At 32.5% G+C, this 27035-nt stretch overlaps 2 protein-coding genes across 2 annotated transcripts; one reads left to right on the forward strand and one right to left on the reverse strand.

Annotated features, from left to right (window-relative positions):
• Positions 1 to 8377: 8377 nt before the first annotated feature.
• LOC132736114 (neurogenic locus notch homolog protein 2-like) lies at positions 8378 to 17984 on the forward strand. The gene is made up of 10 exons (XM_060723195.1): positions 8378 to 8466; positions 9799 to 9864; positions 11213 to 11320; positions 12213 to 12326; positions 12710 to 12877; positions 14289 to 14396; positions 15828 to 15995; positions 16218 to 16387; positions 16863 to 16991; positions 17865 to 17984. The coding sequence occupies exons 1-10, from the start codon at positions 8451 to 8453 to the stop codon at positions 17958 to 17960; spliced, it is 1143 nt and encodes a 380-aa protein (XP_060579178.1). The 5' UTR covers positions 8378 to 8450; the 3' UTR covers positions 17961 to 17984.
• A 3047-nt stretch (positions 17985 to 21031) lies between these two features.
• On the reverse strand, positions 21032 to 24990 carry LOC132736115 (protein dachsous-like). The gene is made up of 5 exons (XM_060723196.1): positions 24897 to 24990; positions 23378 to 23633; positions 22522 to 22637; positions 21866 to 21940; positions 21032 to 21369 (listed from the first exon to the last, which is right to left on the reverse strand). Exons 1-5 carry the CDS (start codon positions 24982 to 24984, stop codon positions 21113 to 21115), a joined length of 792 nt encoding a protein of 263 aa, XP_060579179.1. The 5' UTR covers positions 24985 to 24990; the 3' UTR covers positions 21032 to 21112.
• Between the last annotated feature and the right edge of the window lie 2045 nt (positions 24991 to 27035).

Below are 27035 nucleotides of genomic sequence, written 5' to 3' on the forward strand. Positions count from 1 at the left end.
CTTTCTCCATAATAAAACCCAATGCCACGTTACTTTAGTAATTATTCTAGAATATTATTTCAAATTAACAAATATTTATATTATAGTGTTGAGGATAAACTGTTTTAAACATAATTAAATACACATGTTTACATAGCAGACATATCATCAGGAAAAAAATCTACACATAAACAGATGTCATGTGCATTGGCCTTTTAAGGCTTCAAAATTCAACACCTACTTGATATCATGCGCTTACAGTCGGGGATGGGGGGGGGGGGGAGGCGGTAGCCAGACCTAGTTCTGTTTGACATATGACATTAAAAGAGGGAAATTGACCAACAACAAAAAGAACATTTAAAATGAACTATGGTTCAGTTTATAAGTAAATAACAGGATATGTTTTCAGTGGATAGAAAGATGTTTGATGATACCGAAAACGGTTTTAAACGTAAAAAGTTTTGTTATATAGTTTAACTGATAAGAACCAATTCTGTCTTTTGAGAAGACAGATTTATTAAACATTGTTTCACACTTTAAGACAACTTCTTTTCTTTTTCAAATCAACCAAAAATTAACAAGGTTTTATTACAGAAATTAAGGTCGTTACCCTTTATATAATTTAATGAAGTCTCCTCCTCGCATTTACAAATATAATACACAAAATCCATGTCCAATACGACCCAAATACAAACCACTTTATTTTAAATTTACATAATATACATTTAACATGTTTCAGGCAATAACACGTGAAAGGAAAGCAGCATAGATATTTAGTATGGGTAACATCTTGATCATAAATAGTCTAATTAATTATATGTATTTTTGTTTTAGTGTTTATGTATTCGAGGTGGAAAGCAGATTGTATTTATTTAAAAGTGGTAAAAATAATCGTTTGAATCAGGGTCTTTCAAATAGAATTCTATTTGAAAGACCCTGTTTGAATCAATCTGTTGGAGCGGATTGTTAATTTGTAATAAGGGCAAATAATCGAAAACTGATAAGAGATTTGTAACTTGAATATATTGTAGCCATCTATTTATTACACTAATTGTCGCAATCTCTGTGGGCGGAGTATTAGTTAATTATCGAGATTAGCCAATCAATTAGCATGTGTGCGTTACCAAATTATATTACCCGTAACATTTTATTGGTCATTTGAAAGCTTTTTAGTAATATAGCAATATTTTAATTAATCTATTGCAAGACTGCTAGTCCTGCTTAAATTAATATTTACATTTAACGATCATTAAATTTTTTCCTGGCTTAGAAAGGGCAGAGTTTAATTTATGGCTTAAGTTTATGTCACATGAAATAAGTAACGTTGAATGTTTACTTTAAAAAATATATAAATATTCACAATTCAGCTGAAATTCGTATTGCCACTTTGAGGACTAATGTTTGAAATATTCATGCTATGTATATGATTGAGGAAATAGCAGAGGTAACATATGTTACCAACTGCCCGACAAACATATGCATGGCGATTGGCAGGCACGCTGGTATGGCACAAAACCGTGTTAGCTTTTGCACACTATACTTCAGAAATGAAAAAAAATACTTCTTTAGAAAGGTCAAACATTAGTTTATCGTTTAAATAGTAGTTCTAGAGCATGCACAATGTTTGTAATCTGAAGAAAATAGCGCTAAATGTAAAATGTTATAAAAGTAGCAAAATGTAAAAAAGTTATATTTTGAATTCCATACAAAATACGAAATACTAATTACGACACTATATAAATTCACTTACTGCCAAAAAGGAGCCGATGAAGACGACAGGTCAGGTAATTGGCGAAAGAGTAACATATTGGAAACTATAAAAGTACGGCAAAAATGTCATGATTCTGGAAAATATAAATGAAAACATTTCTGGTGCATAATGGGCTTTTAAGCTTGTTTATTTTCAGCATTGATAATCAAATTACATTTGAATCAAATGTGTCACAAGAATGATTACTTTCATCTTCATTTATAACATTCAACAATTATATCATTAAACCAAATAAACATTAAATTGAATATGTACTGTATATTTGTGTATATGTATATTACGAAAATCAAAATGTTCTTCTTCTTATTATTTTTATATGTAATATTGTAAAAATGTGATATTCATGTATATGTTTATTACAATTCTTAAATAACTAATCTTTTGAAGTATTTAACTAATCCGGAGAGACAACATATGGATCATGTGTTATTTATAAAATACTTTTTTGTGCAAATTGTCTAATAAACATAAGACCTTTCAGGAAATACATGTAGTATTGATATTTTTCCATGCAATATTTGATCTGTATACATAATTCTTTGCTATTAACATTATTCCATAATTGATTGCATAAATGTCTACAATGTTCATGTTGTATTTTCACTTATGTACTTTGCCAGAGAAAGGATCGATCCTTTGATCCACTGATTTACGTGACTTGGTCAGTTAGAACATTAGACAAAATACGGTTCCAATGTTTCGATGTTATGCCACTAATGTTACTTATATATTTTGTATAAATAAACTTTTGATGCTTTTAATGGATTTACTGAATAGTATTATTCAATGTATAGGTGTATTATGGTATTTTAAAAATTTAAAAAATATCTGCATTCATGTATTAATGACGCATTTTGCAAAGATCGTGTTATTTTTTTGTTGACTTCGATGAACATCTTAGTGTTTGAAATTATTTTTTGTCCGATAGTATTTTTAAATGAATCATAACACATTTACTTTGGTAAATCGGCCAACTGTTAATCAGTCTAGTAAATCGACTGTTCATAAAAATTATCTAAAACACTCAGCCGGTTAAAATTCATAAGTACGTGTTTACAAAATTAAATTGGTCGCGCGGCTATGTCGCTCCTGAACATTCAATTTTGTAAATACGTACTTATAAACTTTAACCTATACATAAACTGACAAAATATCATCATATCTAAAAATTCAAATAGAGATTATATGTAGAAAAATTATATGATTATGTTAGGATCCTTAGATTTTGAAATTGAGTAGCGAAACAAAAACAGAAAATTATGTTAGTGACAATGAAATCTTAAATCATTCTTCGGGTTTTATGTGCGAAATTCAGATTTTTTGTTTGTTTGTTTGATTTGGTTCCTTAATCTAGCTGGATAGCTTCCTCACGTGAAAGAATCCGAAGTCCCTGTCGAGATTCGAACCCACAGCGGTGAGAGGCAAGTGGTAATTCATTTTTTATAATATATAAATTTGTTCATGAATTGTTAAGACTGATTGAGAAAATTGCATGCCATTGCACAACGTTGCATTATATGTCATTATGTATTGTTTACATACGTGTATTTGATATGATTCACGACAAAACTTAACGTTATTCTTTTTAAAATAACCTTCACATACATCAGACATGATGTTATTGGTATTAGTTTCGTAGTAAGCAGATCTATTTGAATATTTATTCTTAATTTTTATTTGAACTTTTATAGAAATATTCAGGTATGATAGTTTCACCCATTTATTTACTCATTAAATTTACATTTTTTACGGCTGCGTTTTTATTGACGCTAAAAATTATAAACGAAAAAATGTCATATGTTCTCGATATTCTGGGACCTTATAATATTTAATGTGATTATGAACAGATAGACCGGTAATGAAAATAAGTGGATTTGTTTTAACCTTTTTCCCTTTTCAAAGCATTGTGTTATAGCCAGGATAAATGTTACCTGCAACAGAACTTATTATTTCCATTTGTAGATAATTATTGACTTTTGTTTATAAACTAACTTACTCGATCTATCATTATATTTGATACCTGAAAAAATATACCGATTTATAGCTTTAGATTGACAGCAAATTAAAATACTTTCAATTCATGCACCATTGTCTTAGAAAGGAAAATGGTGGACTTCGCAGGCATCTTGGCGTGAAACTGATAACGATCGCTGATTAGCTTAATTATCTCTGTGACCCCTGCCAGCTTGATTGACAGGCGGCGTAATGTTTATTTTCTTCACATTAGCTGGTTTTATTTTACATTGCATTTAAGTGCATTTTTGTTGTTGTTTATATTTGCATTTTGTATATTACCAAAACCATTATTTTTGCCTTTTTTATTTGTTAATTTAACAGGTTTTATTATTTTAAACTCGTTTTTTTGCATTCATTAAAAAGTAGGCCATTTTATTAACAGCTATTTTAGTTTTAAAATTTTATTCCAGACAGATTTTTAAAACCAAAATTGTGCTATTAAGAAATCGATTCTCATAAATTTCTGAAATATTTTTTTTTGTAACTTGTCTAACTTTTCTGGTGCAAAGTTGCCAAATTTATTATAAAATATTCTCTCTTTTTTCATTATTCCATAAATTGATTTCATAATTGACGAAATGTAATAACTGAACGCTCTCAACAAATTATATTTCCACGGAGAAAAACAAAAAACATTTTTATGTTAACGATTATTTTATTTTTAGAAAAAAATGCTTATTGACCACATTTTACCTATTTCGCAATTCCAATTATGTAATAAATCTCGTATAATAACCTAATAATCGACGGTTCTACCGTCGACGGTCTTTTGTTGTGAATATTTTTACATATCTTAAGTCAAAAATGTATTTATTTCATTAAGACAATTAACTGATCATTGTTGAATTACAACTGAACAAACACAACATCTAAATTCTATAAATATATTAATAACCATTGAAAATTTCAATTTTTTTTATTATTACTCTATTTTTTTCATCAAAAATATCCGTTAATCACTCTAAACTATTGACATAAATCACTGAAAAGTGTTATTGCCTATTGGTCATTCTGTCTAATTTCGTATATAATCTGGAGACCGTCGATTTGTGTTATAACTGACTAATCGACGGTCTCGTACAATTGACGGCCTTCGACGGTCTTTGGAGACCGGGGACCGTCGAAGACCGGAGACCGGAGACCGTCGATTAGTATCCTCCACTATTATTTTACTTGTTACGAGAAAATATAGTGACATATTGTAAAGGACTAAATGCTAAAAAGTAATAAAATACTTCATTTTATCTAGTATTAAATGATCTATTTAATTATAATAATATAATAATTATATCATAGGTCTAATACATGAAGTAAAGAAACAATAAATACTTGTAATAAGTATTCTCAACATCACTAATTCCGCGTCACTGTAATGACATATTTTCATGTGACCAGTTTTAAAATTGGTCAGAATTGACATATTTTATTCAAACACATAAACATCAAAGATTTTGTGCAAAATATTTTAAATTTATTGATTTTTTAAGTAAAACAGAACAACAATGTACAAACTTCTGCAAAAAGCAACAATAGTCCGTTAAATTTGTATTGCGATGAGGACCCCTAAAAAGGACAATTAACGTGGGTTATGTTCTTCACTGTATTTTTGGAGGCCTTCAACGTGGCTTTCAATTGTCGTTTGCTTGACTGTATATCATAATTAAGGCTTTTAACGTATTTGTAGGTTTAAATTGCGATAAAAACACCTTAGAATGCCTAACACCGTGGGTCGTGTGACCCTCACTTTGTTCATGAGCCTAGCACAATGGCCTGTATTGCGATGAGTCAATCAACGTGAGTTGTTTTTTTTAATTTTATTTCTTGACGCTTTCAACGTGGGTTTAAATAGCGATACGAACCCACTTAAAGGTTTATTATTGTTGGTCGCATGGGCTTTACTGTGTTCCGTGAGGCTATCACCCTTGATTGTCTTTCCTGAGGCTTGCAAAGGGGTTATAATATATAAGAACCCCTTAAAAGTCTATCACCGTAATTTATGTGAGCTTTGCCGCGTTCTATAAGCCTATCAAAGTGGATTGCATTGCGATGAGGACCCCCAAAAAGGCAAACCACCGTGGGTTTTGCGATCTTGATTTTATTTTCTGAGGCTTTCAGCATGGATTAAATTTGCGATAAGAACCATGTACAAGGCCTGTCACCGTGGGTCTTGTAACTCTCACATTGTTCCGTGATCCTATCACCTGGGATTTTATTGCAATGAAGATCCCGAAAAAGGCTTATCACCATGGGTTGAGTGAGCTTGACTGTATTTCCTGAGTACCACAAAAGGCATATCACCGTGGGTCGTGTGAGTTTGACTGTATTTCCTGAGGCTTTTAAAGTGGGTTGAAATTGCGATAAGAACCCCAGCAAAAGCATGTCACCGTTTGTCGTGTGAGCTTTACTGTGTTCCGTGAGAATATCACCGTCAAGTGTATGGCGATGAGAACCACCAAAAAGCATCGTGGGTTATTTGTGCATGACTGTATTTCCTGAGCCTTTCAATGTTGGTTGAAATTGCGATAAGGGCCCCTAAAAGGCGTGTAACCGTGGGTCGCGTGAGCTTTCCTGTGTCCCGTAAACCGACACCGTAGATTTTATTGCGATGAGAACCCCCAAAAAGCCCTATCACTGTGGGTTGTGTGAGCTTAACTGTATTTCCTGAGGCCTAAACCATGGGTTGAAATTGCGATAAGAACCCCCTAAAATTCGTAACACCGTTGGTCGTATGAGCTTTAATTTAGTGTGTTCCGTTAGCATATGAATGTGGATTGTATTGCGATGAGAACCACCAAAAAGCCGTATCACCGTTCTTTATGTGAGCCTGACTCTATTTCCTAAGGCTTTCAACTTGTGTTGAAATAGAGATCAGGAGCCTTAAAAGGCCATTCAATGTGGCTCGTGTGAAGATTTATTGTGTTCCGTAAGCCTATCAACGCCGATTGTTTTGCAATAAGGACCCGGAAAAGGCATATCGCCGTTGGTTGTGTTAACTTGACTGTTTATCCCCTTTAGATTGCGATAAGAACCCCATAAAAGGCCTATCACCGTGGGTCTTGTGAGCTTTTCTGTGTTCCGTGAGTCTATCACCGTGGATTGTATTGCGATTACGACCCCCAAAAAATGCTCAATACCGGGGGTTGTGTGAGCTTGCCTGTATTTCCTGAGACTTTCAACTTTGGTTGAAATTCTGATAAGAACCCTCTCAAAGGCATATAACCGATAGTCGTTTGAGCTTTTCGTGAGTCTATCATCGTAGATTGTCTTGCGATGAGGTACCCCAAAAAGGCTTGTCACCGTGGGTTATGTGAGCTTAATTATATTTTCGGAGGCTGTTAAGTGGGTTATAATTGCGAGAAGAAGATATAAAACGTCTATCATATTGGGGTATTTGATCTTAACTTTGTTCCATGAGCCTATCACCTTGGATGGTATTGCGACGAGGAACCCCATTTTCTCGAGCCTCACGTTCAAACAAAATTTGACCAATTATGTTGCAAATTTTGTACATGTACAACTTTGGAGGGCCTTCTTTACACATTTTAAGGCCTAAATTCCTAACCCAAGCAATAAGCCAGGGAGATTTCCGCGTGGCTTGGTCGTTTTCTGGACCGACGGTTAGTTATTTCTGTATATAAAGTGTATAAATTTTCGGGAAAAAAACCCATCATTTTCTTGAGCCTACCGTTCAAAAACCATTTGACCAATTTCATTGCAAATCGATTGTGTATAACTTTGTATTATTAAGCAAGAACACTTGCTCCCTGCCGGTTCCTTCGGGGGCATCTTGTAATGTAGATTGTCTTTGCCGTGAAGGCACTTCCATCGGTCCGCTGATTTATATATACGATTTACAAAGCATTGCTTCTCCAGGTGATATTTCGTAGTATCACATCATAACGAATTACTAAGGACAGATCAAGCAACCATTCCGTGGTATTTTTGGATCGCTTGACCTGGTAATTTCTCTCTGCGACGTGCTTACCTTGAGAGGGATTGGAGAAGACGAAAAAAAGATTAAATTCAATCTTTTAATTACAACTTTTATATGAAATCAAGTTTCATTCTGAAAAGGGTGTTAGTTGAGTTTAAACATAATGCTTTTTATACATGTTTTATTATTAAATCACTGAAAATACTTATGGACATATTATTCCATATCTTCATGGCACTTTTATTAAGATAAATAAATAAATAAATAATATGAGGCAGGCAGAGAGACAGATAGGCTGAAAGATAGATTATTAAATTAGAAGTAAATAAGTAAGTAATAAAATAAAAAATAGTAAGTTAATTAATTAAAAATACGAAATGTAATTAATAAAAAAAGTAAAACAGTAATAAAGTAATAAATAAATAAGTTTATTAATTAAAAAAAGATTAATCAATAAATTGACACTGTCCATGGTGTCCACATAAATGGCAATATTTCATGATTTTGAATCTGTGCTTAGAGATAATAGACTTAATTGCACTTTATAGCACTCGAGTTGTCACGATCTGGTTTTGGCCGGCTTTACTTACTTTGTTTAGTAAGCTTTTTCTATTTGCAGCTCTAAAAGATAAGATTTAACATAGATACATGCCTATAGATGCACTATCAAAGAGGTCATTATATTTACGTTTGAAAGAGACAGATAACAGTTATAAGATTTGAACTCAATGTTTGGATGTGCATAAAGCGATGATGAGCAATCCAAGTAAGATTTTTATCATACTCTTTCAGACTTTCAAGTAGTATTTTTTGTGATGGTGGTGGGGTGGGAATCTCAGAATTTCGGCTCATCTTTGTCAATTTTAACGGCTGAGAACCATTTCCAACCGGTAGAATTTTTATTCTTAATAAATTGTCCATCGGATTAGCTTATTTATGCAGAAGATATTTATTATCCATTTTTAGTTTTCTCTCTAGAAATAAATCCAGGAATTTGTGTATGTTATTCTTAATAAAATAGAAGGAGTTAAGGTGCCACTCTAGCTTACGCAAAGTCATTGGTTCTACTAAATTAATGCAAGAAGGAGTAGCGGAGGTCTTCCTCTGTTGATAAAGCTCGAAAGCCATCGTTAAGCAACAACAACAAACTAATTAAGACACAAACAAGCAAACAAAAACAACAAAAGAAAAGTTAAACCTACTGCTTTCATGATCAGATGACGTCATAATATACGTAAAAACGGAATACTTTGATCAATGTATATAATATATTTTTATATGATCTGAAAATAACTGTAATCTCATTGGTTCAAACAGTAGTCAACAGAAACAAGAACTATCTTTAAAAAAAAGATTCTCGGCCGAAGTAAAACTGATTAACATGCAAAATTATGTTATTTTTAAGTTTTCAAAAAAGGAATGTTTCATTTACAAATTAACCTTAAAGTTAAAAAACTACATGTATACTCATTCCTGTACATTTTGTTTAAGAACTATCCTTTATATTTTATTTTGTAGTGGCAAAACTATCCCTTACATTTTATCTTAGAGCTATCCTTAAACTTTTATTTTAAAATGGTAAGACCTGTTTCTTACATTTTATTTTGAATGGAAAGAACTGTCCTTTACCTTTTAATTTAGAATGACCAATGAGATTCACCGACTTCAGTGACCAATGAAAATTCTTCTCATATTCAGTCCTTCCCTGTTAATTTTACAGGAAGTCATAACTGATAACAGACGGACTTAATCATATTCACTGGATGAAGTATCACATTCACTGGCTAAATGAATTTTCCCAAACAAAAAATACAATATATAATCAGTTTTTTTTTCCAAAACCATACAGCGAAGACTATTAACTGCTCTTGCGTAAATCATATTCCATATAGTCATTAATTGTATAATATTTAATTAAGTTTTATCAAACCATGAGTAAAAAATCAGGATTATTCGATCTTTTTTTTCTTTCTCAATGAACCCGAGGTTTGATGATAAAAATAGGTATATCATGATATACGTACGCATGTGTTATGTTGTTTTTTTTGTACGTTAGCTCATAACTAATAATGAAAAGCTTTTTCTTTTAATATTGCAGGTGCCCTCCTCTTTGTCACGTGGTTATGTCACGTGGTGATATCATTGGTTTATGGAAATATTGCACGTGAGCTTTTTAATTTTATACATGCATACTGCGTAAGGCCTGAAATGAAATATTGTTCGTTTCCTCTCCCGATATATCCCAAAACAAATCACAGTTCAATAGTACACCAGGATCGAAAATATTTTATTGCCAATAATATATATTAAGTTGATAAATAAACTTTGAAACTTTTCTTAACTATAAACAAATGCTAAACACTCACTATTTGTTTTGAATTCCATATTATTTTAGATAGGAAAAATATTTTACCTAGTACCTACCTATCCTATATCCAACTGGTATGGGTCGAGGGACGGGAAACAGAGATTATTTTAAGGCTGACAGAAATGTGAAAGACTGGAAAATAATGTTTTTTTTAAAGTAAAATGTAGATAAAAAGTGAATCTATTTATAACAGAAAAATAATGTTTTAAAATAACCCGTAAATATGCCGCGGGTTCTTTGCTTCAAGGGGCCTAACATCGCGTATATATATTGCAACTTCAGTTGTTGACCTAGGGATCAGTTGGGATTTTGACTTTTGTTTCATCAAACCCAAGTTAAGGCCGTGCACCGTGATAAGATAAAAGCAGGAACTAAACGCCATTCCTCGTTAATGTGGTTCTAGCGAGATTTGTTGACAATACGGAGCTTTTTCGAGATAACTGTTCCACTCGAAGAAGGTATAAACCAATAACTTGGTGCAAAATTTTGGATCTGACTCCGTTTTTCAAGAATATATATTCTAATTGTTAAATATAACCCAAATTGCAAAGCGTTGTGATACTGTTCTAACAAGCTGTTTATTTACATGTATTCAAATAGCAAAAACTTACAATTTTCAATATATTTCTGAGTTTATTTCTTAAATATCTTTCACGCACATTTATCACCCAAGCTGATCTACGTAAAAATTTCAAATTTGATGTTTTTATGTGTTTTTACCTCAATAGAATTTCCTTTAAATCCGGAAAGGAATAGACAGACATTTATAGCACAGAATAATTTAATATGTTTCTTGTCAGAAACCGGATTTTAATTACGATCTTGAATGCCAGTTCAATATTTAAAATGTTAACTAAAAGGTATACTTAAAAATGGCATAATATGAGAGATGTTTGTTTTTCTTTCACTGATAATATCTAAGGAAAGAACCTTACTTTGATCTCTTTATTATTTATTTGACGTTGATTTTGACAGGATTAAGCGCCCTTTTTTACAGTTGAGCCCAAATTATGGACATAGAAAAACTATATGGGATAACTTTGAAATCCAAACATGCCTTTTTGCACTTAAATGTTCTACAGTATCTAAAATGTTGTTTTACTATCTAGCACTGAGAATAGTATGGTTATTTTTCTATACGCAGCTGACTGTAATCGTAAATGTGGTCCCCATGGACAGTGTCAAGTTTACATCACTGGTGAGACGCATTGTAAATGTGACAAAGGTTGGCTGGGCAATCATTGTGGAACCGGTAACGAATATATCTTGTTACTTTTAATCTTCACATGTATCCTAATGTTTGTTTGATGTGGTTATACGTCATATCGACACAGTATATGTCAGATGGCGACGTTCCAGCTGTACTGGTGGAAGAAGACCTCAGTTGTTCTTCTGTGCATTATAACAGACATCGACGTTCTGTAAGCTAGCTGGATGGCTTCCTCTCATGAACAGCGGTGAGGGGCAAGTGGTTTAAAGACAACTACCTTAACCACAGACGCCCCACATATGTAGTTTAATAAAATGCACAGTCTGCATGTCAAAAATGCACAGTAAGTTACCATTCTAAAATAGAATTTTAAGACACTAATAATGATGTTACAATAAGGATAGTATATCATAAAATGCTTGTATGTAACATTCTATTACGAATACAATGTCTACTTGTATACATTGTTATATTATGATGAAACTGAAATATTTAATAATGTTTGTATGGTTAGCATGTTCTACAGAAAAGAGGAAAACAGAATCCATAAAGAACATAAAAAACAAAATTTATTGCCAGCGGCAAATTATTCCGTCCATGATATCAGTGCCTAAGTCGAACCCACACATCCGTGCCCGTCTTGGCATGATCTGCAATGCTCGCTATTTAGGCACTCAGACATAAGACATTTTGAAATGTTCCTTTGAAAATAAAGGGGCTCACAAGACTGGGAGTTGGACATGTCCATTTCAGATGATTAGAAAAAACAAGCAAACTAATGTGTGTACTTCAGTATAGCTTATCCTTAAGTTTGCCGTTGTTGAGATTTTCTTGCTTGTTTGTATACATCTTTCCATCAGCAGCTAAAGCTATAGCGTGACGTTAGTCTTTCGAAAAAAATCAGTTCATTCAAAATATTTCTTATATCCAAAAGTGGATGCATGCCACCCACGACCTTGTCTCAATGGCGGTATTTGTCACCAAACAACGGTTAGACCCCACTTCCGGTGCGAATGCATTGGCAACTACATTGGCCTAACCTGTCAAGGTAAAATAAATATTTGAGAAAATAATTCAATTTGTATAAAAAAACAACGATGTACGGTTGATTGTACATTTATACATGAGGAAAAGATAATTTTTTGACACTAAATGAGCATTGTACACTGCACCGTTTAAAAATGGCGGCAACATGACAATACGTGAACAACTATGAGGGTGTATTTTCAAGTTTGCAATTATTATTTGGTTTATTTGCCTTGAATTAAGTGTAAGAATGTGTTTGTTGTGTTTCTAAATGAAACAAACTTCTACGGCCAAAATACTTATATTGACGTTCATATACTATATGCTTATTATACATACCAGCAATATTTGTTAATATGTATGTCATGTAAAACATTCCTAAAAGATATTATTATACACCCATAGAGAAACTTCCATTAAACGTCAGTGGAACAAATGCTCCACAAACCGGAAACTCTGATGACGCATGCGTACCAAATCCTTGTCAACATCATGGAATATGTCACCATACTCATAAAAGTCCTTTCTTCAGATGCGAATGTGTCTATTCTACGACGGGAGATTTGTGTGAAGGTAATAAAATACGGATGTTGATATGTTTATTTAAAAGCAATGTCAGCGTAATGAGGTACTGTTAGTTATTATTGATATTGGATAAAGCTGTGTCAAAAACAATAAAAACGTTCGAATATTTCCAGAATCCTTGAATGGTTAAAGGAACACCACTGCGGCCCAAAAGCATTTAAAACATAACATTGTAATTTTACATAGAACTGGTGGGACACTTCAAAACAGAAAGATATGCAAAAGATTATTAAGAAATATACTCAGAATTAAAAGTGATCATTGCATTTTTGTTCTATCAATAGCCCAATGCATGAAAAGCGTTGCAACGCTTATTAATAAATGGTCATTTTTCATGATAAGAAAAATTACTCTGAAATAACGCAGTTAGCGAATGTTTTTCACAAAAATTATAGGTCAACACTTTTTACATCAAAGGGAACATAAATTTCGAAAATCTATTTCAATTTTTCAAGTAATGTAAAAAAACAACAACAAAAAAAACGAACAAACAAACTCAATGAAGTGATGGTTATTTTGAAAAAAATCAATATGCCAGTTGCTTTTAAGGCAATGTTGATGACATAAGTTTGGTATATTTTATCAAGAGGGAGGCGCACCAACACAGTATAAGTCACATGAAGCCGAAATAGTTAATATGCTTTTGGCTAACCTCAGGTGATACAAACTTCAAGGCAGCACCAGGAGTCAGAACCGCACATCTTCTGGAGCTCAAAGATACATAGACTGCAGTTTTTTCCAACCCATTTATCGCCTCTTACGATTACGGGAATAACCAGTGTAAACAGTGACTGCCATTTTTTGTATCAACCGTTTAAGGCAACCTCTTGTTTTCTCTATTTGATTTAAATAAATGTATAATTTTAGAAATCACCAATCCTTTCTAGATACAAAATATTAATTGCATCAAAAACATAAATAAAAAGAGTTTACTCGACGATTACTGAAAAAAATAGTATGTCATCAAAGTTATCTCTTTCAAAATTCCATTTTATTTAGTTCCGCCCATTGTTTTCTCGTTTAGGGCAGACGCATTTTTTTACTTGGGGACCATATGCCACTTTTCATGGAATGGCACTTACGTGTCACATTGAAGGTTCCATGATAACCGCCATATGAACACATCTGTGGATGTTTCAAAATTCAAATTTTACCAGTTCATGTTAAATGTTGAAAGCCGGTGCTAGGGGGTGTGAGCGGTAGTTTGAACTTGACAGTACCGTCCATGAACAGGCTCAATCAAACCGAGCCTGCAACATTTTCAATTTTGCCATGTTGGACTTTCTTCAGAGATTCTTATTTTCTCTATTTTATTAAGATTTTAGTTAAATCATCTGTTTGAAAGTAACAGTTAGGATTAACTTTATGAAAAATATATAAAAATAACTGTACATTTTAGATAAACCTTGTTCATCTTCCCCATGCCAAAACAACGGGACATGTCACAATACGAAACGGGGGTTTCACTGCGAATGTCACCATGGTTATCATGGCACCCTGTGTGAAAGTAATTATTTTCTAGTTTGGTATATTTTAACACACACGATGCATTGCTTTTATTTGTTGGTTTGTTTGGTTAAAATGTGCACCAACACAGTATAAGTCATATGGCGCCAAAACAGGAAAGAAAAGATGTCTATGGCTTACCTCAGGTGTCGGGTGTTACAAACGCTTGGCAACACCTAGGATCAAAACCACCTCACCTGCTGGAGCTTAGAGATACACAGACTCTATCTATTTGAATCCATTGTTTTTTCGCCTTAAACGGTGTCTGCAATTCTTATGTCTTAACCATTAAAGGCAACCACTTAGTCACAAGGTGTAGCATAGGTTCAAAACGACGAGATTTTGTTTTTAGCTACTTGATTTAAATTTATGATTTTAGAAATCATCACAAAATATCAATTACATTTAAAATTGACGGAACAGAAGAAAATAGAGCTTACATAACAATCAGAGACAAAACAGTAAATCAGGAAAAAAATGTTCACCCAATATTCCTGATTTCAATTAAAGTACTTATTAGATGGAGACACTCAAAATTAGAAATCTTCCGTCCTTGATTGATGCGAAACTATCAATTGAACCAAAGGATTATATAGAGATCAGAACAGAGCTTATAAGACGATCGGAGAGAAAACAAAGAATGTCAGGGATATAAACAGACACACAATATAGGTACAAACATACCAAGGGAAATGCCTGTTACCCTTAGACTGCCGTCGACTACCCACGTGATTAGTGTAGGCCAAGATCAGTTGATAATCTTGTATATGTCACGTGTTCGCCATTCAAATTTAGCACATTTTTAACGCATTCCCTAAAATGATAGGTTGTTTGGTTTAGATTAAAAGACGGACACAGTCATTTAAGATGAGCGTGCTTTTGGTTAAGTAAACTGAAGACCTCTATCGCAAGCTCTAAAGCATCGCAACATTTCGCATTTATTCGAAACGCGCGATCTGGTATATATTAAAGTAAACAATTCTCTTGAATGATTCACAAACCATGCAATGGGAAGTGACAACAAACAAGCATGCTGAAGAAAAAGGATCCGATACATAAGGATGTTTAAAGTTTCTTTAAATTTAACTAATAGTATCTTTCCGCCATGCTTCCGTTAAAAAATATGGCTTACCAACCAAATTGTCCAAACGTAAATAGATAATACCATCACATGCTTGCTTATACAGTTTTGTGGTGTTTAAACAAGAAACATATTTTTATAATGGCGAGTTTAGTAAAGTAAGTAATATAATTAACATTACTATATGCAGTCTACTTTGTATTGCATGATATTTTACATTAACATTTTATCTAAGGGGAAAAAACTTTTTAGATTTGTCTTGAATAGAGCTCGCACCATTTAAGGTCAGAGAAAAAAGGTAATATAGATAAGTATACATTTATTGATTTTGCGTAATTGTAATTGTTGCAGATTTTGGAGTAAAGACGTCAACTTCCAAAGCCATTATCTATTCTAACTTAACATCAGCACATTTTACAACACCGTCTCCCTTGACACAAACTGTGGCGAAGACATCCCAACTTGTTACATCACTTCCGATGGAATATACTCATTCAACTAAAAATAGCATTTCTTCTGGTAATACATGTTACAATATTCATCATTATAAAAGTTTTATAATTTTCATACAAGTAACACGTACTAAGCTAACTGTGAATAACGTTTTAATATTATAAGTAATTTCTAAAAATTACAATGTCATCGTATTATACATTAGTTTGTATTGCTGTTAGAGGAAGTTAATGTCATTCTTTCATGACGTCATTATCGATACTTATAAACGATTTTAATTTATTTCAGTACATCATACATGTGATAAGTTCAATTCTGTGTTTGGAGTCGCTGAAAAAGTCATTGCAATGAATCAGAATGCATCCGAATGTACGTCCGGTAGACATTCGTCTCCTGACGCGTACGTCCTTGCAAATTGTGACGTCAGTCATACGTCATTGTGGAAACAAGGAATAAAAGTAAGGAAACGCAGTTAATATAACCTATCTAAAATTTGCGACTTTACTCTGCGTGTTTTTTTTTTCGGTTATCATAGACCGACAATTTTCCGTAAAAGCAGTGACAGTTATGGCGAGTTCCTTCCCCTTTCACTACATTACAATGTGCTATCGGAAGCCCGGGAATCATGTAACAATAACAGAGCAAACTGTCAAAAATTTCATATAGAATTATTTATACAGTTCGTTTTACTTCTTCAAAGTAATGTATTACACTATTCGTAAAACAATGTTATGATATACATTTTGAAAATCTCGATACCCCAATTTTTAATCCGTTTAATGTTTCTCAAATTAGATAAAATGAGATTGTTCTTATTTGGAAATTTGATTCTAAAAAAAGCCTGTTTTAATTTTAAATTAATCGGATTAACGTTCAAGGTATATTTATTACCGGCTCGGACATGTAATGTAATGTATTTTGACAATGTTTTAGGTCATGAATGAATGTGACACCTTACCGTCCTACACCCCAATAGCCGTATTCAACAATGGCGTTTTTAAACCAGAGTCATATTTTTGTGGAATTTTCCTGGGATGCCTTCACAACGAAACTGGAATTAAGGTTAATATGAGACACACTTGCTTCATTATTTGCTTGTTTGTTTGTTTGTTTCGGTTTTACATCACATCGACAAATTATAGGTCATATGGCAATGTTCCCGCTTTACTGGTGAAGGAAGACCTCAGGTGCCCTTCCGTGCCTTTTTCATGTGATGAAGCTATCCAGCTAGCTTTCGGAACGTCGGTGGTTTTACTCAGTGCCCGTTCGTGCCTGAAATAATGTACGGAAGGGCACCCAAAGTCTTCGCTAGAGCGTCGCCATATGACCTATAATTTGTCGGTGTGACGTAAAACCCAATTAAACAAACAACCAAATAAACCGCAATTGCTTTCCGGACAAAACATAGTTAACAACTGCAGCCTTGAAAGTGCACAGTCCGTTATTAACATCACTGTAACTGCATAGCGGGAAGAAATTCATTGCCCTTTATGCTAGCAGATCTGAAAATGAACCACAACGTTACTACCAATAACATTACTAAATTTGCATAGCGGACAGAGGATGGTCCTAATTGCTCCTAATTCTAGCAGATCTGAAAAAGCATAATTAATTACTACAACTAACTGTAATATAACCGAAATTGCTCAGCGAACAGAAAATGATCCGTCAATGCCCTTAAATCTAGCAGATCTAAAATTACAAAGCGGACAGAACATTAATATCTTAAGAAGTGCTGCAACAGTTTTCTTTTCAAAAAAAATAATAATGTATACTTTCACGTCAAAACCCGAATCCAATCTCTATTGTAAATATGTTAAATTAAACCTACTTTCACAATTTTGTTTTCTATGAAATGTCCTGTATTGATGAGTTACGAATATTTGTTGTTTTACTGCAGAGAAGTCAATATATCTTTCACTCAAAAATTTACAGATGATAATGCAGCGATGTGACGCGAATCCATCTATTGTACATATCACCAGTGGCCAGTTTAACTCCAACCCGTTTTCTTATTTTACTATTATATAAGAAATAAAGAATAATCATTCATTAATAACTTTTTATTTTGTCGTTTTGATTTTGATGCACTAAGCATGGTGGTCATGGTATCATTGTTTGAGACAAAGAGACTTATTTAAACGTATTAAGCACTCTTTTGCTGGGTATGTACACATTTATGTTCTACGTAAAACCATACACATTTGTTACAACTTTGTATAATGTATATTTGGATCCGTCTATTCAAAGTGTAAGGGAATTTTAATCAAAATACCAAAAGTGAGCTTCCAACAATATAAATCCTAATCAAAATAGTACACACATTTGAAGGTTCTAGTATGCTGGTAAACGCTATAGTGCCTACCGTCCGGAATACTCAATAGGTAGAGTGATGGGCTGTGAATTCGCAGGTCACCTTCGTGGTGATTGATAATATAAATCTTTTCTACAGTCATTTGTACTTCTGCTCTGATAAGTACAGAAATTATCAGTTCCTTGCAAAAGTGAAAACAGCTAGTTCTGGTAATTTATAACCTGCTTGACAGCCTGTACAGGAACGGTAAGGTGGCTAAACTGAACGCAGGAAAAACTACAAAGACTTCCACCATCAACCTTGTCCTAGCGGCTCAACGTTAAAAGCTTAATATGGCTATCAATTTCCTATATATTTCATATGTTATAATGTGTTTGCTATCTTCAAATTAACAGATCCTTCAACTTTGACTCTTAACTCACCCATTGCCTTCCATTCTCTGCTTTCATTGTTAAACTTCAATTCTGGAACTGACAATCACATTTTCAAATCAAACTGAAAGATGACATCATTTAGATTTTTTGTGAAGGATGAACAAAAAGAAAAGTACGATGGTACCGCATTGAAATTTCAATTAACTTCCTTTCAATAAAAAAAATCTCCAAAATTTGCTTTTATTGTTTAACAAAGGTTGCTGAAAATTAGATTCTCAGTCAATCATTCTGCAATACATGCGTGACTATTGATATACCACCCGACATAAGAACTAATTTATTTACAAGTAAGCAAGTCAGCAGAAAGTGGGTCTTTTAGGTTTATGGCATTTAATTGCCGAATGTTAACATGTGTTCCAACTTCACACAAAATGATATGAAGAGCTTCATTATCTTACTAAGACCATTTTCAAGCATTAATACAGAGACTAAATAACTTGACGTTATGTCTCCAATGTGACTTGCTGTACATGTACGAATTCACTTTAGATTTATTACTTTCGACTGTAGTGTTACATATCCTTTAACTAAACGCTTTATTAAAGTGATAGCATTTTCGTTTTAAAACAGGAATTTCCTATGTCCTGAGAGTCACCTGCGTAGGTTGATTCTTTAGCAGTTTTGGAATGTTACTATTCAACCAGATCTTCGAAAGGAGCACCGCACTTGTTGCTGTTGTTTTGTAAGTTTGGGGGAATTTAACAACTGGACCACAAATTATGATGCATATTCTCTATCTTGTTCTTTTGTTGCATAGTTTTCTCCCGAATTCATGATCCTTTTAAATTTTATCCGAGTCTGAATTCTTCTCCCCAGTAAAGCTCGAAAGACGCCATATGACCTTTAAGTTAAGGTTGATAGTGTTTATGAGTAAACATTTACAAAATTACCTATGTTAGGAACGGTACAAATTTGTGTTTGAAATTAAATTTATAAACAGTCAATTTACCAGACTAATTAAAATTTAGCTGTTTTACTACACTAAACGTATTACGTTTCATTTGAAATTCTGTTATTCTATTGGACAACACATAATTTCAAACACTAAAGTGGAACGTAAAACCAAATTAAAAAAGAAAAAAGTAAAGAGAAGAATAATTTATAATTAGAAAAAAGAGTAATAATAAGAATCACGTAGCGAAAGACAACAAATCTGGAGAAAGTGTGATAAGTTGACAGAACAGGTCAATAGATTTATATAAGCTGTTAGAGATAACGAAGTTAATTTATGGTGGATGGCTTGCAGAGATAAAACAATGAACTTTTCAAGTAAGATTTATTTACAATTAATTAAGACCTATGGATAGGACAGAATATATCATTTCTGGATCCAACGATAAGGATGTAATAACAAACTCAACAAGCAAGGTTGCATGTTGTTCCTCAAAGCGTTTTGTACAGAAACGTATGTGTGCGGTTACTAACTTTTATGGTTTTAAAAGCTTAACCGGCCATACCTTTGTAAACAATGTAGGTAGTTGAATATTTTAGTATATAATTTCTAAACCTAGGAAGCTTCCGGGTGAAGCAAAACATAAATTGCTGCCCACATGCCGAAATTACACAATGGAGTTGTTACCGTCTTAAATAGGGTTATTGTGAAGTTGGGGTCTACTTGCCAGCCCACTGTATGTCCAACAATATACGCCCATGTGAAACAAGTACTCGCTGGTACCTTTAGATACTTAAATGGCCTGCTAGTATTTTGAACTTTTATACCTACACATCATGTACGGGACTTGTTGAAAGTGAAACGTTACACCGAGAAAATACCAAGCAGTGCTGTCTAATGTGCTCATATCATTGGTCTATGGAAATAATGACCGTAAGTTTTTATAAATTATATTGATGTCATTAAAGGTACTCCACTGAGTTTTATTTTTGAATAAAAGGGCTGGAGCATTTTTTTTCGGAATTGGTGTTCCATTTGATGTATGTCTTGACCAATAACGTGTGCAAAACTTTTCTCACTTTGTCTGTTAGAATAATCAATCTTACTGTGAAAAATGCTCCAAAATTGAAAAAGTGTTGCACTGCTTTTCACACAAATTGGGCAAAAATAGCACAACAAAAAACGATTTTCAATTTATTTCTTGGTATATTTTTCAATAATATCACTCATCTCTATCTTATTAAGTGTCCCAGGTGTTCTATGACAGAGAATCAAATTTTTATGTTTTTTAGGCTTTTGAACCTAAGAGGAGTTCCTTTAAAATATCTGAAACATGGCAAGATACTCGGCTGAAATAATGTTCTCTTCATAATCTCTTTAAAAGTAAACACTGATATGATCTAATCCAATTACTGAATCTGAAAACCAATTTCTTTCTAATGATACATATTTTTATTGTTGTTGTTGCTGTTTCTGCTGCTGCAATATAGCACATATTTATAACCATTTTTATACCCCCCTTTTATTATCTTGTTTTCATTTATCAAATCAACTTAGATATAATGAGCAACAGACCATAACTTATAATGAATGCTGAAATATGACTCTTGTTTTGTTCTGTTCCGTTGTCAAGGTGACCGGCCAATGTCAAGGTCATTGTCATAGTTGATGATCTCGGTGTTGCCCCATAGTCACGTGCTTCAATCACGAGGTTGTATAAATCACCAGAATCAAGTTCATACATAGTGTACAGGACGCCATTTTCTGAATCTATTCCAAAAGCGCCCTCTTTATTTCCGCCTGTTAATAAAACGTTTGAATTTTATAAAGATTAGTGTGACATATTTTAACATGTTCAATATCTACTAAACACACAAACAAATACAGGGATAAGCATGAAAATGTTTTTAAAAGATATTTACGACGACAATAGAACCTTTCATTATGATCGTTTGATATTTCGGGACCTGATAATGACATGAAATAACGTGACAAATTAAGTTAACCAATTTACAACAGTTTATTTAATCAAAATATCAAAACAACAACAACAACGACGACGATGATAATAATAATAGTGATAATTATAATAATAACGACGATAACAAAAAACACGACAATGGCGACAGCAAGTTACGTCAACAATAATGATCATGATGAAATAGATTGGAGAAAAAAGAATTTTACGAAAAATGGTAAGACGTAAAAAGAATATTTCTTCGCAAGAGATGAGTAGGAGAAAAAAAGTGAATTTTAAGTGTTCCAATATGTATGCATACGTGTATTTGTACAATACCTGTTATTTTGTAGGTCACAAGTCCGTTACTGGCCGAATCAGCATCGATCGCCTTAATGTCAGCAACAACATATCCTATATAAGGTCAAAGGTATTAAATGTTTATGTTTCACATATATAGATATACAATTAAAGTTTACAAATAATTCTACTCTTGTTACGTCATTACGTTTTATTGATACCCTGGTATTGAAACAATTTATCATCTTGTTGATGAAACAAAGATAGCATTACAACATACAATATTTAAGGATCAAACGCAATACTTCACGTGTTTAACACTCATACAGATATTTAGTTTTCGTCTTCAATTTGCATGACCAATTTGCATATTCCAACGGAACTTGACATTTCACCATTTTTCTAGAAAGAGGGGTTATAAGTAAAAATTTTGTCTATTTTCACTAGTGTTTGCGTGTGTTTTTGCTAAACATGTAACTTAATATTTAAATCTAAGAATAGTTCCGTATTTGTAAAATTCCAAGTGAAGGAAAGGGGAATTGGGTCCTGTCCCCTTAAACCCCTACTGGGGCCACGCATGAGTAAACTTACAGGCAAAGAAGGATAGGAATTACAATTGAAAAAAATCAAGACATTGTCATTGATTGTGATAGCTATCGAGTTCAGCTTGGGTATATAAATCTATGTGTAAATACCTGGTTTAGTTCTTTGTCGGATGACTTGGTAATGACTAAACACCGGACTGTTGTCGTTTTCGTCTTCAATTTGCATGACCAATGTCGTCTGTATGTTACTTGTGCCATCAGTAACCCTACAAAGTAATAAATAATTGTAAAAAGAAAGAATATATATGGCAGTTTATATGGAATGGAATAGACTTATGATAACTATATTAGCAGTCATATCTATATCATTTAGACCATACATGGGCCCGAATATCTTCAGCTATCTACATGTATAAAACAAAAACATAGTCATTCAGACCTGGCTTATATCGACGACAGGAAATTCTTCATTTTTCCAATTATATTCAAACAACTACAAAAGCATGTTGTTAAATGTTTGATTTAGTGATACATGTACAGTTTGTTTTGGTAAACGCAATACAAAAACATATTTCCAACTAACAACCGTCATATCTAGGCGAATTGCATGCTTATGAAAATTTCATAAATAATAGTTTAAGTAATAATTTTAGTTTAACAACTGTGAAAAAATGTCAGACAAGTGAAATATTGACAATTAGGACACGCAATATAATAATATACAATACTTTAATAAAGGTTATATTAATAATTTTTATCTATGCAAATTTGTTTTATATGAAGACAATAATAATCGTTTGAATATTCTAAAACGAGTCCTTTTCCACTGGGTTGCCATCGGACCTTCTCGGCTTTTCATAAACCCCTTTAAAAGTTGCGATAAAATTTAGCTATTATATGAATTATATATGAATTTTTTTTTATAATTAACACTGAAATGGCTCCTCATATCATGAAAATATCGCAAGTACCTGCAGCGCTTTGATTTATTTTAAAAGTTATTTACCGTATAGAGATAGAGTATTCGCTGATAGCGTCTGGGCCGTCAAAGTCAAACGTAGATAGGGTAGTTATCACGCCGGTCTTAGAGTCGATGCTAAATCTCTGTGGGCTTGCCGGAATCTGTGACGTCAGTGAGTAAACTAATATATCGCCGTCGGCATCAACGGCAACGGCTCTGTAGACCGAGGAACCTGCCGGCAGTGTTTCCGACACGGGAACGGTGCGGCCGGATGAGCCAGGTGTTGTAAACACAGGTACAGCTATAAAACAGATTTATCTAAATGTAAATAATTATCATTTTCAGATTATGATGATTTTGATATGGTCTTACGTAGCAGCTTCCGTATAAAAATACATTTTACTTTCTTTTCGTAGATCTGCAAGAGATAAAAACAATGTAGCAAATTGTTTGTAGACCTTTAAAATATAAATTCTTTGAAACTTTTAATAAAATCGTGAAATCTTGGAGCTTAAATCGTTAATTCACGAACCTGAAATCGTGAAATTCCAAACGTGAATTCACCAAATTGAATTCGTGAAGTTGAAATCGTGAATTTATGAAGTTAGAATAGTGAATAAGTGAATTCCGTATATTGAAAACTTGTATTCACGAAGTTAAAATTGTGATATTACGAAATTCATGAAAATCAAATGTGCACATCGTTCTTTGGTACAATGCACACTCACTGTTATTTCCTGTTACACGTTCAGACAGGAAAAAGCTTAACATGTTTCAGTTCTTTTAAAATGATAATTCGTAAAGCAAGTTAATTCTAATTATTTGTTGCATACTTTGTCTAAAGATAGGTCCTCATATATCACATTTGCTAGCAAGACAAACACAAAAACAAAACATGACTAATTCTTTTTCGCATCATAAATGTATTAATGAATTTCTTAAGAAAACTGAAAACAACCAATACCAAATGTGAAGAAACAATTTAAACAGTGGTTTTCGATATGACACTAAACTGTATGTCAATATGTCAGTGCAATATAAAACATACCACACTGTTTGGGACTGAGTGAAACATATAATATTTATTGAAGGGCATATCAAAGTTGAACGGACCTTGGACATAATTTTAAGTTGTAGTATATACAAATGGGATGTAGTATAAAGGTTCACATCAAATAAGCACATTTTAGAAGTTATGAAAGTTAAAATACATCTAAATATAAGAATGACAATAAATATATTAATTGATAAATTAATAAATATAAAAAGAAATAAAAAGAAAGAAAGAAAGAAAATAAGAAAAGAAGGAAGGATGGAAGGATGGAAGGATGGAAGGAATGAAAGTGAAGGAAAAAAGAAAGAAAGAAAGAAAGAAAGAAAAGGAAGGATGGATGGATGGATGAATTGAATGAATGAATAATTAAATTGAATTTAATGAATTGAATGAATGAATGAATGAATGAATGAATGAATGAATGAATGAATGAATGAAAGAAAGAAAGAAAGAATGAATGAATGAATGAAAAAATGGAATAGATAAATAAGTAAATAAATAACAACAAACCTGCCTCAGAGTGAATACATATTATTGTTACAATGAAGAAAATTAATTCCAAACTTATCTTATTTAAAAACATTTTAGAAACAGCCATAATTTTAATGAAGCTGCTAGATTACAAATGCGCGTGTCTTAGACGATTGATCAATGACATAGTAATAAATATTGTTGGTAAATAATTGACTATATATACTGAAATGTTCTGCATGGATATATTTTATTTGAAACTAATAAATAATAAGATTTTATTGCTTAATAATGAAGGGTGATTAGATCCAATACGGTTACAAATTTCCCCCACCTCTTCCATTAATGATCGTCATAAAAATGTAGTTATTACTTTTTCAATTACACGTTTGTAAATAAACAATATTAGCATTATTTAAACAATTTTTGAATGTTGTTTTTTTTTTGTATGAAACCGAATGACTGCATTTATTCTATCTTGCTTGGGGATGTCAAAATTTGCATTTTACATAACTTTGTCTATTTCTATGGCATTGGAAAACTATAATTTGCTGAATTATATTACAGTTTATAGTAACTAAAAATGTGCTGTCATTGCTATTTGACATGTTTCTCTCCGGTTATTGAAACTAAATATACAATATTGAAACTATATATATTATGCAATATGCCTTATGTTTAATTGTAATTTATTAACGGCAGTGCAATATGTTTAGTGTACTGTCGAATAATCTTTATTTGTTTTACCCCTTAATGACGTTAATTTTCAAAAAGATATTCACTACATGCCATCTACCGACGTATATCTATCATACGTATGAAATTGATGTTTTGATGTATTTCAAGGAAAACTAACATTGAGAAAAATGTGCTAAAATTTTAAGAAAAGTAAAATTATTCACAATTCAAGAAATAAGTTACACGTTATATGCAATTAATGACTGATTAAGCAGTATTTTTCAATTTATTATAATGCGTGACTAACGCAGAAAGGGTTATTTTTGCATATTCTGACCTAATTTTGGTTATCGTACAGAATGGGTAAATTACTTTCTTTGTTCATTTAACAACATTTTAATTTTATTATATTTTAAATATTTTCATGAAAATTAGCATGAATCTCGAGTAAGCAATTTCGAACCGCTAAAAACAACAACAACAACAACAACAACAACAACAAACAAAACACCGACTACAACAAAAACAACATTGAAATTAAGAAATAACGAAAACAAAAACAACAATAAACAAACAACAAACAAACAAATCAAACAAACAAACAAACAAAGCAATGATCAGAAGCTTTGAACCCCAACTTCCCAACATTACGATATCTTCTCTTTCGTTGTTGGGAAAAGAAAAATAAATGTTTACAGTATATTCAAAAAGCTGAGTGTGAAATTTTTTTGGGAAAAACAATCATGATATTTATTCATCAAAATGTCATTTTTTTTCCATAGATTCTACATTATTATTTGCTAAAGTACATTTTGTACATACAAAGACATATTAAACTATATTGATGCTACAATTCGTCTGTACATGTACTAACCGAACATTTTAGTTAATTACAGTTTTTCAGTAATATTGAAACGCATGAGGTTGACTAATTACAGACTAAATGAGGTGTAAACATCACAGGAGTGCAATAAAAACACTTTACGGTGAAAATAAACGGTTAAAATAGTATGAAGTCACGCAAACCTTACTGACTGGTCGTTTGTGATTCCCTACTCAATAAAATAATGGTTGATTTTGGTACACATTACAAATGTTGTGTTTCAATTAGGGGGTTTTGATACTTTTTAAAATTATTTTTCACTCATTATTAATCATTTAAAGAATATCCTTATAATAATAATAATAATGACAATAAGAATAATAATGATAATTATAATAAGAATTATGATGATGATGATGAAGATGATTGTTGATGATGATGATGATGATGATGAAGGTGATGAAGATGATGATGATTGTTGATGATGATTGTTGTTGATGATGATGATGATGAAGATGAAGGTGATGATGATGATGATGATGATGATGATGATGATGATGATGATGATGATGATGATGATGATGATGATGATGATGATGATGATGATAATGATAATGATGATGCACAAAAACTGATCCTCTGTTTGGTTTGTGTAACTATTGTTGTAATTATATAAA

Source organism: Ruditapes philippinarum, unplaced genomic scaffold (genome assembly GCF_026571515.1).
Source record: "Ruditapes philippinarum isolate M1 unplaced genomic scaffold, ASM2657151v2 ctg3490_1_1_1_1, whole genome shotgun sequence".
NCBI classification, from domain to species: domain Eukaryota; kingdom Metazoa; phylum Mollusca; class Bivalvia; order Venerida; family Veneridae; genus Ruditapes; species Ruditapes philippinarum.

Coding starts and splice junctions, on each gene's coding strand:
- LOC132736115 (XM_060723196.1), bottom strand. CDS start 24,984: ATGGCTGTTTCTAAAATGTTTTTAAATAAGATAAGTTTGGAATTAATT. Junction 23,634..24,896: donor ATGTATTCACTCTGAGGCAG/GTTTGTTGTTAT, acceptor TCTGTTTTATAG/CTGTACCTGTGTTTACAACA. Junction 21,941..22,521: donor CCGACAAAGAACTAAACCAG/GTATTTACACAT, acceptor GACCTTATATAG/GATATGTTGTTGCTGACATT.
- LOC132736114 (XM_060723195.1), top strand. Junction 14,397..15,827: donor TCATGGCACCCTGTGTGAAA/GTAATTATTTTC, acceptor TAATTGTTGCAG/ATTTTGGAGTAAAGACGTCA. Junction 16,992..17,864: donor ACAACGAAACTGGAATTAAG/GTTAATATGAGA, acceptor AAAAATTTACAG/ATGATAATGCAGCGATGTGA.